Here is a 13782-nt window from a genome sequence, read left to right as displayed (position 1 = left end):
TGTACAGTCTCACAAGATTGCACACAACAGGGGAGAAGTGATTCCCAATATGGAAACAGGTATATCTACAGATTTATACTGGGATACAGCACACAGCAATGTTTAAGTGCACTGGCCAAGGAGTTCTCCTGACATTCAAATCCTGGCTCCACTGCTTGCTAGCTGTGACGTACTGAGACGGTCCTTCGTTACCCTGTGCCTCGGTTTCCTCTTCTATAAAACTGTAAATAGTAAGAGTACCTACCTCATAAAGTTGTTGTAAGAATTAACTGGAATAAAGTATGCTAATCGCTAAGCACAGTTCCTGGCACATATAATAAGACCTCAATAAATGTTATTGCTGCTATTAGTAATATTACTATTACTAACGCTGAAGGTACACCATTGAGCACCTCTCAGAAGTGCTTTTCCTGAAAGACACTTAGGCTCTTATTCCTCTGTGGTTTCATGCCAGGAGGGAAGTCAGCAGCTCCAGACCTCTCCTTCCCAGGTCTCTTGACTTGATTTCCCCATGTAGATAATGGTTTCCTAGAACACCACAACTGCTCCACCAAAGCCGTTTTGAGTAATTGTAAAAAGTGCACAATGAAATAGATGAGAAGCACTAATTGCTGGAGAGATGCTAAGAACAACTATACTAATGAACCCACGCCACAGTGGGAATAACTGTTCGCCATTTGTGGATTCATCCATGTATTATTTCTTCTGAACATTACTTTTAGTTCCTGGAAGAAGTACTTTGCCATAAATGGGAGGTCAATTTACTGGAAGTTAAAGACCAGCTTCCAAGCATCCCATCTGCTCCCGGAAAGAGGTATTTTCTCTCAAATGGCTTGGGGAGGGGGCGGGGGAGGGGGGTTGGTGGTGGTGCAGCACACTCCTAGAAAACAACAAAGTTTGCTCCTGTAACAATTCCCACGAAGCAGTTCGCTAAAGAAAATCTATTTGTCTACATACCCCTAAGTTTCACAATAGCCAGTACCAGCTAGAACAGAGATGACAGAAATGCCTTGAGAAGCAGGGCCATAGACTTCCACACACAGATCACGCAGCCTCCAAAATTCATGATAGTGCAATCAGAAAAATGTCACCTGGCAGCTCTGTAATCTGACAATCTCCTCTTTTACACATACACCTACAGAAGAATTATACACACACGCGTCCTACACACACGTCTTCCTCCATGCTCACCCCCTTTTTGCTGATCAAACTGAACTCCTAAACTTCTGCCAGGCTTGCACAGGATTTGCTTTTATCTTCATTTTTAAGAGCCTTCAGTTGCCAGCCCTATCTCAATACAATTAAATTTTGCCCACAATCCAGTTCCTTGCTGCAACCAAATTATATTCTATGTCATATTACTTCAAAATCTTAGAATTCTAGGGGCACCTGGGTGTCTCAGTCGGTTAAGTGTGCCACCCTTGATTTCGGCTCAGGTCATGAGCTCAGGGGAAACTGAGCCCTGCGTCGGGCTCACTGCCTGCTTGGGATACTCTCTCTCAACCTCCCTCGATGCACCTTCCCTGCTCGTGCTCGCTCTCTCTAAATAAATAAATAAATAAATAAATAAATAAATAAATATCTTAAAATTTTTAATAAGAAAAAAACCTTTAGAATTCTAAATTATCCAGAGTATTCCATCGAGATATTCTCAGTTAATGTCAAACGTGGCCTCAAAAACATACCTGTTTGGCAGTCATATCTTCTGGAGACGCTTCCAAATCCTTAAAACTGCAGGCAGCCCATGCTTGCTGCACAATCTTAGTCACAGACCATGGGAGTTTGGTTATTAGGTGATCAGCTATATTGAATTTTCTCCACATATTCAACAAATGTGTTGAGGTGCCCACTGCTCCCCCTAAAATCACTGAGCCACAGGAGCATATGCTATATGGAGACGTGAAATGCAGTTGCTGTAAAAATGAAATGCTATTCTTGGAATACCTATGTCATTACTTGAACTGAATCTCCTTTACAATGAAATGGCTGCTGCTTAGCAACTAATGCAAAGGAAGAGCCTGAATGTTTTTCTTTTTTTTCTCCCCAACAGAAGGTGTATTAAACATATACCATGCTGCTGGTGGTTCCATGTTTTTGAATATACAGAAAGAGTCATGAGGATGACAATGAGATCATCCTCCAAATCAATGCCATATGGGTTTGGTAGGCCAGCCAGTGACTGATTCCAACTCTGTCCATTGTGATTAACAACTGAGATAAAGTCAAGTAAATAAAATTAACGAAAGGGAAACGCTGCTATCTACCCTTCCATACGGCGGGGCATGGAAGCAGTGTAATGAAGTGAAAAGAACATGGGACTTCAAATCCAAAAACTAGCCTAAGCCTGGCAACGCCCCTTACCGGCTTGTGGCTTTGGGAAAGTCACCTAGTGGTCACGCCTGTTTCCGGAAACGTACAATGGCTCTAAAAAACAATACCTGCTCTACCTGTTGCCTAAGACTGTTTTGAGAGTAAAATTAGATCAAGCAGGTGAAAGCAGTTTATAAATGGCAAAGCCCTAAAAGCGCCACACACGTTTTTATTAGAAGTACTTAAATTTAGTTGGTATTAACAGTGTAAGAAATCTCCAGAAATCTGTCTTTAAAAAAAAAAATCCCTTAGATTTTGTTATAATTCCACACTGGCTCATAGAAAGCTTCTGTTTTAATCTTTAAATAGCTTTGTCGTTTATTTTTGAACTAGAGATTTATTTTGCTAAGAAATTCTGAAGGTTTTCTTCAAATAGGAAAAAATGACTCAGGTTTTTTAAATCATCCTTTGGAACTTTCTAGGTGACTATAACAGCACACATGCATATACTTATGAATTCTGAAGGGTGTTGCTATGAAAAAACTTACACTGAAAGTACTTACAGCCTGAATAGGCCCTCCAGTTAAAGGTGAAGACTCCACTCTCCTAAGGATACTCAAAAAAATCAGATGGTGCTTTTACTGTGCCACTTCAACCACACAAAATACACATAAATCGGTGCGATTTCTTCTTCTTCACCGGACCCCACGCCATTGTACCATTAACCACCAGCCCCTCAAGTTCCACTCTGCTTACAACATATGACAAGGTCTTGTACTGGAGATAGAAATTGAAGGAGGGGACATGTATTGAGCTATAATCCCTGCAGAGCATTTTCCCTGGCCCCAGGAAACTGGATTTTTTCCTCCACCCCGTGCCATGGAGAAAAATCATATAGTTTCAGAAAGGAGAGCTCGGTCTTCGCCTGCCTACAATGGCCAGTAGCAGACAGCTATTCACAGAGCCGAGTCCATGCTTGGACAGGGAAGGAATTCTTGGTCTCTCGGCCAATCAACCTCTGTCTATGTCCCGTGTTAGGACTGGCTGGGCCCCCCAAAACGATAGGCCCACGGGTCTCTCCTCTCAGAGGATGTTGGTCTAATAAACCACTAGATAGTGCAAATATGGCTATCTGTACACAGGAAGTGGGAATGGGTGAAAGAACCAGAGTAAAAAGCTGCACTGGGGAAGCAGTTGGCAAAAATGGAACTGGATCTGAACTCTGCCATAAGCCTTAGGACCTCACGCAAGTTGCTTAAACTCTAAGCCTCAATATCCTTATCTGTAAAATGGAAATAATAATAGCCCCTACTTAATTGAGGGTTAAGTGAAAATGCTATAAATAAAATGTTTCACGGCTCAGAGGAAACGTTTACTAAAATCAGTACCTCACACTGATTAATATTCACAAGTAGAGAGTTAAGTAAATTAACACTTGCGGCCCAGATCTGAACCAAGGAGAGCATTTTTCTTCTCTTAGCTGCACTGCACGAACACTTGGGAAGTACATGGGCTGTCTTTGCTGCCTCAGGGAATGGTATGTCAGAGGCCACTGGGAAGGACAAGAACAGCGGTGGCTGCTGTTTTTTGGCCACTGTGAGAAAAGGCAGGGTAGGCCGGGAAGGCTCAGCAGCCCCATGGGTGTTCACTCTGCCAGAGAAGATCATGCTCGGAGGCTTCTGGAGTTCAAGGTTTCTCTACTTCCTGTCTCACTTTAGATGCTGAGGACAGTGCTTCAATGGGAGAGAGACAAAAATATGCCATGGCTTAGTCTTTGCATGGAGAGGAGGCCAATTTAAAAGGAAGAAACCGTTTTAAATCAGGCTCTTTTCTCAAAAAACCCCTACAGGGAATGCTCTCTGTCTCAGAGAGAGATTGCCTCAAACCCAGTTACAGACATAAGGACAGTGATGAGAACACAATCCTTTCAGTTTGAAGAATGCTCCAGAAGTTTGTCTCAAAGTGATACACGGAACCCTTTCCAACTGCATCCACATACGCTTATATAAAACCCCTTTCACCTTCAAACAAACTGCTTTCAAGTGTTTTTAAAACAAAAATGTATTCTTCCAAAGGATTTTTTACATCTTTCTGACACACGAAGGCAAGACACATTTTAAAAATGTATTCTGGAGTTTTCAAGAAGTCTGTTTTCTGGCTATTTCCTGAAAATCTACATGATCCACAAAAGCGACCAAACTGCCTCTCCTTTATCTTTTATAGGAAAAAAAAAAAAATGAATTTACTTCCTCAGTACTTATCTCACAGTCCTGAGCCAGTTTTATTTGTTCAACAAATATTTAATAATCACCTACAATTTTAAAAAGTAAATTCTGTTGTTTGGCCTGGTTGAGAAAACTGGCAGAACATCCCAGAAGGCTGAGCCTTCAATTTCTGAAATAATCCAGGACAGGTAGCATCTGGGAAGCTTTTTCTCTGATTGCCAGGACGCGGCAGCTGGCCATTGTCTGGACACACAAAGCAGACGGCATCGAGCCGGGCCAGAGGAGAAATAACCTCTGTCCTGGAGTCCCTGGTGGCAACTGTATTTCTAGCACCTCTGTCTTTATCTACTTATCTATTCCCGACACTCGAAGCTCTGAGACCCTGCTACCCAATCCTCCGCGTCTGGCTTCCTGCTCCCGGATGACCAGTTTGGGGGTGTGGGCCGCTGCACGCTGACTCCTCTGCACGCTGGCCATGCCCATCTTCTCCGACCTTGGCTTCCTGCCTCCTCCGATTTCCAGAGCACTCAGAGGCAGCTCGATCCTCTCCATACCCTCTAGCGAGAGTCAACTGATTTTTAACAAGTTGTGAAAGAAGAAGTATAGATCCCATACCTCAGTGAATGCCAAAACCTGTACGTTTACTTTCCCAAGTATACAGCTATCTGATTTTCCTATTATCTGAATAATTTTATCACTGGCCTCGGACATCTGACTAATGTTCAACACATTGAAGATTAATAAACAGATCTCCCTAACTGGACTGAAGGATGGGTGATACCACCGGAATAAACACGGCACTTAACGTGACAGGGAGCATGATGCGTGTCAGCCTTCAAACCGTCCTACGAGGAGGGTCCCACTGTCGCTACCATTTTATACAAGGGGAAATTAAGGCACAGAGCGATGAAGCAACGTGCCCAAGGTCACACAGCAGGCAGAGATAGAGGAAGAGCTGCAGCCGGTGGCAGGGCTCTAGAGTCAGGGCTCTTAACCGTCATTCCACCTGTCTGTCACGACATCGAAGAGTAAGAATAATGAGATTTGGTTGCAGTTTCTTTCTTACTGTTTTAAGTTTTGGTTGTTTCCCACCCCCACCCCCACCCCCGCCCCAACCGCAATCCAGCAAGTCAGACCATCATGTGATAGCTTAAATCAGAATTGGCTCTTCTCAGAGCATTATTTATGAATCTGAAAATCTAACGGCAAATCTCCACTTAAGCAAAATGGCCAGAGGTTAAGGACTACACAAGTCCCTGTCAGAAAGCTGTTGCCTTTAAAAAACAGTATCAGCTCCGTTTCAGAGACTCACAAAACCTCAGGGCTGCAAGGAAAGAACATTAAAATGCATCTGCGAAGACCCTTCTTCCCACCTCTACCCAACCACAGCCCCCTCCGTCAGCCAGCCAGCGCACGCACACCTGATGATCTGATTTTCTCTAAAAGAACACCGCAACGTTCCCGCCACCTCTCTGAACACTACACTCACCAGCCACCCTTCAGTGCTATAAATATAGGTGCATAAAAAGTAGCTGGCCCTTTTTTGCAGCATTTGTCATTAAGCGAGCTGAAAACAAAGCAAAAGCTTAGAGTTACAAAGAGACAAAGGAATTCTTCCTATAATAACTTTTCCGCCAAAGTCAGTCGGGTGAACTGGAAGGAGAGAGCGAAGGACTGCAGAGCAGAGGCCGCCGAGGGAGTAAAAACCTCCGGCTGGCTGGACAGCGGTCAGGCCAGATTCCAGGACGGCGGGGCAGCCATCTTTGTGCCTTTCTAAGTTCTAATCACAGGAAAAAAAGTCAACAGAAAATTCCCCGAGGAGGAAATCAATGATGCCCCCTTGGAAAGGGATGAGACAGACAGAAAGAGAGCCAGAGAGCTAATTAGTGCTACTCAGAAGGCAAATTAAGGCTTTTTCTTTGACAAGCTGCAAATAGCTGGTTAAGTAAGAGCTCTGCCAGCCCTCTCCAGCCCCGAACAGCTGGCCGAACGGCTGGTGCAGGTAGTCATACAGGAAGCTGTAAACGGAAACACAGTTCTGGGCTGTTGGACAAAGTGTAAATAAGAGAAAAGGCAAAGCTTTCTTTCAGGAGAAACGAAAATCACAACCCGAGATGGACAGGGAATGGTAAGAGCAGTAGTTTATTTAAAGAAGGCAATTAGATTCGTTCATCCAATAAATATTTATGCAACACCTACTGAGTAATGAGAACAGGATTCAGGGATTCAAATGGTAAGGTGCAATCTCTGGCTTCTAAGGGGCTAACAATTTAGCAGGGAATAATAATAATTAGAAAAGTTAACTCGGTGCAAGGCGCTGTGCTGCGCCCTGGGCATAAGGTAACTCACTCAAATCTCATGAGAAGTTTCTAAGGTACGTGTTATGATTCCCCCCATTTCAGAGATGAGTATGCTGAGCCTGCAAGGGATTACACAACACGCCCAAGGTCAGCCGGAAGGTGCCAGGTTTAAATCCCGGTCAAGCTCCCACACCAGAAAATTACAACTGAGTCCTAACACGGCTTTTTGCAAGTGCCATGTGAGGACATGGGAAGACTGACCACCTACCACAGAAAGTGGACACCTCTGCGCAATCCTAAGAGGAGTCTGCCTGGTGAACAGGCCAGAGAGGAATTATGGGAGCAGCATATTCAAGCAGACCTAACTTGCCATTTTAATTTCTTTTTTTTTTTATTTTTTAAAATGTTTTCTTTATTTTTGAGACAGAGAGAGACAGGGCATGTGCAAGGGACGGGCAGAGAGAAAGAGTGACACAGAATCCAAAGCAGGCTCCAGGCTCTGAGCTGTCAGCACAGAGCCTGACACGGGGCTCGAACTCACGAACCGCGAGATCATTACCTGAGCCAAGTCGAACGCGTAACCCACTGAGCCACCCAGGTACCCCGCCATTTTAATTTCTTTCATCTTTTCCTGCACTGCATTGGTTTGTTAGGCCTTGCAGCAGGCATAACATTCCTACCAGTTCAAACAATTCCAACAGTGCAAATGGTTCCAGCCAGTTCAAACAATTTGAAATTAGTCCACGTTTATAGTTATGTCATGCAAATTAAATTTCAAAGAAAAAAAAAGAAACCTTTCAGCTTAGACTTTGTTTCGCTCCTTACCTTCTTCTTCCCTCAGTTACCCACCCTTAATTTGGAGTAACTGCTGTCCTAAAGCAAAAATTACAAGGTCTCAGAAAAAATAATTTGGACAGGTGTTAACCCACATAAACCCAAGTAAGAAAACAAAGATCACAACAATATCTAGGCAGTGGTCCTTCTAGATGCTTCCAGTTTCACAGAATGAATGCCTCTCAGCCCACTTTAAGAACAATTCGGGGTTGCCTAAAGGGTGTGCGTATCCCAGAGCCCAGCCGAGAAGGACGTGGAAGGTGCAATAAGCCCGGGGCCTCACTAGGAGTCCTCATTTTCTCTTATTAGACAGTAAAATGTTTCAAAGAGCTAACTCTACTCTAATTTGATTTGACCCCATGAGGCAATGCTGTGGTTGTCGCGGCGAAAATGAACACCAGCAAAACTCCTTTCAACTTCTCCACCACCTGATGCCACAGGGTCCGATGCCATCATGCTCCCAGGTAAAAACCAAGGCTCTCAAAGGTCAACTCAAACAGGTGAAGTACTATGGACAATAGTTCAAGCGCAATCTTGCCCAGTTTGTGTCTGGATTGAGGAAGTCTACCTTTAGCTAAATCCGAAGTGATTACTGAGGAAGGAAACATTAAATCAGAACCAAAGTTTTCCTCTGACCCTAAAGGCTCGAAATAGTGAACAAATGTACAAAGCACAGACAAAAACATAAAAGAACTAAAACTGATTTACAAAGGAGGATATTGGCACACTGGTTTTCGGAAGAAGAAAACTCCCCGCTCCCAGGATTGATTCTCTCGCAAGGAGAAAAAATGCCCATGCTGTCCTGTCTGGCTTTCTTACACTCCACTTGTCTTTCTTAGAATCACATAATCTTGCTTTGCAGGACAAAACACAAAGGGAAATACTACCACGTTCTTATCACCAACCTGTAAATAAGAAAAGATTGTTTTACCTGGCTGTCTAACCTAAGTATTTTAATACTCCCTGCTGCTATGCCTGTCTCGTACCAAAATCTCCCTTTGAGGGTCTGGTACTACTATTCTGGTCAATAAGTAGAGAAGCTGAACCACATCATCAACATTTTATAAGTACCATTAATCGCCCAGGCCTTCTTATAAGTGAAATCACACCTCATCGTTTTTTCGGGGGTGCTCAAAGAGGTACATGGGCCAGTTCTTCACTGGATCTAGGTTCACCTACACAACATCTGTGTCATTTTATCCAAAAGCATCTAAAACTCTAACACGGGTATCCACAATGATGGCAGGTGTCATGTAGGTGGTTTTGTTCTATGAAGCGAAACCAATATAAGCTTTGGTGATCATGGATTGATACTCATTTTTCTTTCTGAAATAGTAGAGAAAATCCTTAAAATCATACAGTCAAAGGAATATGGTCCAAAGTGTACAAGAGATAATATATAATGACCTGTATTACATGTTACAGAGGAGGCGAAAGAACAGCTCACACTGCACACACATGGACACACACACTTACATACACGTGGAGGGACTTCCAACCTGAAATGAATATTTAGAGAAGCAGAATGTGGCCTAAGGAGAGAGTCCTTTAGAGTTGGATCTGGGTTTCAATTCTGCCTCCTACCCAAGCTCTATACCTCACGTTCATTTTCTATAAAATAGACATAACCATAATCATACCATAGGACGGTCACGAAGAGTAAATAGGATGGAATATACAGCAATACTTACTGCAGTGCCTGGTACATAGAAGGCAATAAACATCAGCTACTTTCTCCTTCCCCTCCCCTGTGCATTTCTGAAAGACTTTTTTTTTTTTTACTAACTTAAAAGGGAATTCTTACAGAAGTAAAAAAAAAAAACAGTTCCTACACATTATATAGTCATTGGCACATATGTATCTGTTGCAGCACCATAATTTGCAAAGAAAAAGGAAGTAGTAATTTGAAGAGAAAAGTACCAGCTCACTTGCATTGCCTTGTAAAACCTTCAGCTTTACAGTCTACAGAGACTATTTGCTCTAGGGGAGCAGAATCTGAAATAAAGGAAAAATTCTCATGGGAAAAATGGTTCCCAAAAACAGCCAAGAAAGAAAAGATAATGAGGGGAAATCTAGGGGTATATAAAGGAGTTTATTTTACTTAACAAAGTAAAAGTCAAGCAAAATGAATAATCTGCCTCCAGAAATGGTTATTTAAAGGCTTTTTGTAAAGGGCTCCAGTTCCTAAAAAGACAGGAGTCACTGCATATGCCCACCCACTCCTCATTTATTTTTAAAATCTAGCTTATATGTTCCTTAGCAACAGAAGGAGCAGATGAGACCCCCCTACACACACGCACACGCACACCCTCTCCCAAAGCCCCCTTCTTCTTTCCTGTCAAGTGTCATTCTGCAAATACCCATGTTCTTCAAAAGATATTTTTTACCTACCTGCAAATCTCCTCTTTCCCACCTCAAATGACTCCCCCCACCCTTACACAAGCAGCCATATTTCATTCACCAACCGAATTCTTTCACTCAGACTCCATCCTGTGAGGTATTCCCAACCTCTCTCCATGAACTCCAACCAGTCACTGTCCTCGAGTGCCCCCAGAAGTGGGGTGGGGTGGTCCCCACTGAAGGGCCAATGCCCAACTCCAGCCAGAGGTGTACTTCCTTACAGACCATTTATTGACCCACCGGCAAAAGGTCAGGCCCAGCTATGTCTGAATCTGGCAGGAATGGCTCCCACGGTGAATGGTCCATCATTCACCATGACTCTAAAAAACTAATAATGGGAATCAAAATGGAGACACTCTCCAGGCTATCCAAGATAAACATGTCCCAGATGAAATCAACTATCTTTTCACTGTCTTTCCTCTGACTTTGGGACTGCCTGGTCTTGTTTGGCTGGGCACCGTTTATGAGCTCAAAGATCAATTGTTCAGCCTTTGGGAAAAAATAGGGCAACGGTCCTCAGATATTAGCGTGCTTAAGCACTGCCCGGGGAGCCTGTTAAAAATCCCCACCCACAGACTGTTTGATTTTCTAAGGCTGGGGTAGCAGGCATTTTGAACCAGCCACCTGAGGTGATGCTGATGGAGGTGATTCCCTGAATTGGAGATTATACAGCTTTACTGAAAAGGGAATGTTCACAAAGTAGGACCCACCTCTACGGTTCGTAAGGCAAACGCAGGATTATTATTCCTTTATGGAAAAATGTTGTGTTCATGTCTCTGTTTGTGTGTGCACACACTTACACATGCATGTGTGAGCTTGCAACCGGGAAAGCCATGGCCCACACAGCACCCGTGGCCAGGAGAGAAGCTCAGAGAATGACCCCTGCCAAGAGGCAAGCTGAAATGATTTCCCTTGCAAACTCAGGAGCCCAGACCCACAATGTGCCGAATGTAATGAGCCCCCTCCAACTCACAGTTCCTAAATTAGGCTGAATGTAGTCCCTGTTCCCCTAAGGGCCAGGCAGGCCATCATTACGAGGAAGTGGAGCTGCCTGTGTCCCAGCATACCTCCCTAGAGCTACCCCACTCTCCACCACTTGCCTATTTTTGGAAACCAAAAAATATAAAGAGAAAGATTCATTTGATCCTCATCTATGCGAGTAACTAAAAGAGCAAGTCAAGTGGGAAACTCCCTCGACGCACAGAGAACAAAATGCACGCAAGGAATGCGGGAACCACAACCTGACCAGGAAGACCGTCTCAGAGTCATCAGAAGCCAACGCTTAGACACACAGCACATGCCCTAGTGACTGGGGCCTCCAGTCCAGGCAATGCCTATGGGGATCCCAATGATTCACACACATGCCCCCATAAATACAACACACACCCTCACAAACCCACACACCTCTGTCATCTGCCTTTGCTTACATAACAGCACATGGTGTGGCAGGCTTAATACTTTATAGGGGTTTCTGGAAAGGACCGCTAGTTCAAAGGACAGGGTCACACTACTGTTTTTACTGACCCCTTTTCGAGAAATACCCCAACCCCTAGCAAGTGCAAATTGTCGTCATTCTGTGCTGGATTTATCACCTGAACTTTCAAACTAACAAAGCAGTAAGGGTAGTCTCTGAAACTCTCTGAATCTCTCGACATTTTTATTCTTACCCCGGGGGTGGGGGGCTGGGGGTGGAGCAGAGAACCTAATGAATCCTCAGTTCTCGTTGTTTTGGATCCTGAGACAATTGGGGCTGATCTTTTATTATAATTTGGCGGCCATTTAGCCTACACTGTCCTTGTCTCACAAATGCATCCACCCTCAGGGGCAACCATGGTGCCATTCTCTCACTCTTCCGTGGCTGGCCAGCGGGCTCCCCACCTCCTCCTGCGGGGCACACCCAGGAGAGAGGGAGAGAGCACAGGTACGGGTCACCCCCTAACCCGCTGAGTATCTACAGACTTCGATCCACACCGTCCCTTCCTTCACGGGAGGTCTCCCTGCAGGTCCGACTTCCACAAGGATCTCCCCTCAGGACAGCGCTGTTCTTTCCTGCCTGGACGGTGATCTCAACTACCAAGTTAGTGCCAAAGGTTCATCCAAGGAAATCTGGAAGGTAGGGGGGAGTGGTTACAGATGACACCGCCTCAGGGACAACTTCGAGGACTTCTCTTAAGAAAACTAGGCATCTCTGTCTGTGTCTGCACCCCCCCCTCCCCCCGCCTCCCGCGCACACACGCATTTTTGTTGTTGTTCTGATCTCAGAGACCCAGTCTTCGGTCCTGTTCCAGAGGGAAACCGGGCGCACCCAGCTTCCCTCCAGCCCAGAATGATGGGATGAGAAGAGAATACGTCTCCCCACAAGGGGGAGAGAGAAAGAGAAACACACAGAGAGAGAGAGAGAGAGAGAGGAGAGAGAGAAACAGAGAGCGAGCCAGCGAGCCAGGTGCCCCCAACTCCGCGGAAGCGCCCGGGTGAGGGACGAGAGCGGGTCTCAGCCCCGCGGCGGCACCTGTCTCCCGGGCGCCCGGGCGCCCGCGCCTACCTGTAAGAGACCTGCTTCCGGAAAGTTAAGTTCCTGAGCTTCTCCTCCAGCGCCTCGTCCTTCTCCTTCGCGCCGGCGGCCGCGGGCTCCTCCAGGGCAGCGGCCCCCGCCGCCGCCGCCGCCGCCGCTGCCCCCGCGCCCCGCGGGTCCGCGCCGCCCTCCGCGCCCAGGCAGCAACTCCCGGCGCCGCTTCCGCCGCCGCCGCTGCCGCCCGTCGCCCCCTTCTCCTCTCCCGCCGAGGAGCTGGGGTTCATGGCGACCGCTCCGGCGGCCGCGGAGGGAGCCGAGGCGGCGGCGCTGCAGAGGCCGGGCCGGCTGACGGCGCGGGCGGCGGCCGCCACCGCAGGAGAGCGAGCAGGTCCGCGCGCCGCTGGCAGGGGCAGCAAATGGCAGCCCCTTCCCGCAGCATCCATCCGCCGCTGCACCGCACCGGGGCATTGTGGGAAACTCCGTGCCTCCACTCCCCCTCCCCGACCAATCAGAGGCCACCTCCCTCCGCCCCCCTCTGCCTCCCCGCCGCCAACCCGCGCCCTCCGTCCTCCGCCCCCTCCCCCCCCCCCCGCTGGCCCCCAACCCTGGCCTTTTCCTAAATCGGGGGCACCGGCCAGAGCTGAACCTGAACTCTACCCTGAGGCGTCGGGGGCTGCCGGAGAGGAGCACGGAGGGAGGGGGCCAGGAAGCCGCCAGGCGCTGGGCGCGAACCCCGTAGTCGGGAGAGGAGAGCCCCGGAGGGAAACTCGGAGGAGAGCGTGCCGCGCCCCGGTGAATACACGAGAAGGCGGGGACCCGGACGCGCGAGGTGCCCTGCCCGGGCGGGCGGCCCTGGAGCGGTAGCGCCCACCTGGGTCCCCGGGAGTGCCCTGATGCCCGGTGCCCGGTGCTTGGGGCGGCGTTCTCTCCGTCCCCGCTCCCCGCTTGGGCTGAGCTCGAGCCAGGCAGACGGCGCCCCACGCTGGAAACCTCAGGGGGGTGTAGGAGCGAGTTCAGGGCGAACCGGGGGAGCAGTCGTGCGCGGTGTAAAGTAAGCGGTGAGGGGGGGAGGCCAAGTTGAAGCTACAGGCGACGCGCCTCCCTCCCTTCCCCGGATAAGGGCTGGGACCCCTTCATCCCTGAGTCGCCCAGCCAGGCCAGCGTCTCCTTTACACGCAGCCAGCTCTTCCTAAACGGCTGT

General features: G+C 47.2%; 1 protein-coding gene across 7 annotated transcripts in view; it reads right to left on the bottom strand.

The window, feature by feature from the left end:
- DGKI (diacylglycerol kinase iota) overlaps nt 1-13090 on the bottom strand; it is a 435956-nt gene extending 422866 nt beyond the window's left edge. For 4 of the 7 annotated variants that reach the window (XM_053218037.1, XM_053218038.1, XM_053218039.1 and 1 more), the window contains exon 1: nt 12612-13090. In XM_053218037.1, the coding sequence (XP_053074012.1) occupies nt 12612-13024 (413 nt within the window). In that variant the 5' untranslated portion in view covers nt 13025-13090. The remainder of the gene's footprint in view (nt 1-12611) is intronic. The other 3 variants (XM_027075551.2, XM_027075552.2, XM_053218040.1) reach the window with 3 other exon arrangements.
- Between the last annotated feature and the right edge of the window lie 692 nt (nt 13091-13782).

Source organism: Acinonyx jubatus, chromosome A2, assembly GCF_027475565.1.
Source record: "Acinonyx jubatus isolate Ajub_Pintada_27869175 chromosome A2, VMU_Ajub_asm_v1.0, whole genome shotgun sequence".
Taxonomy (NCBI): Eukaryota; Metazoa; Chordata; class Mammalia; order Carnivora; family Felidae; genus Acinonyx; species Acinonyx jubatus.
This window is presented reverse-complemented; position numbering and strand designations above follow the sequence as displayed.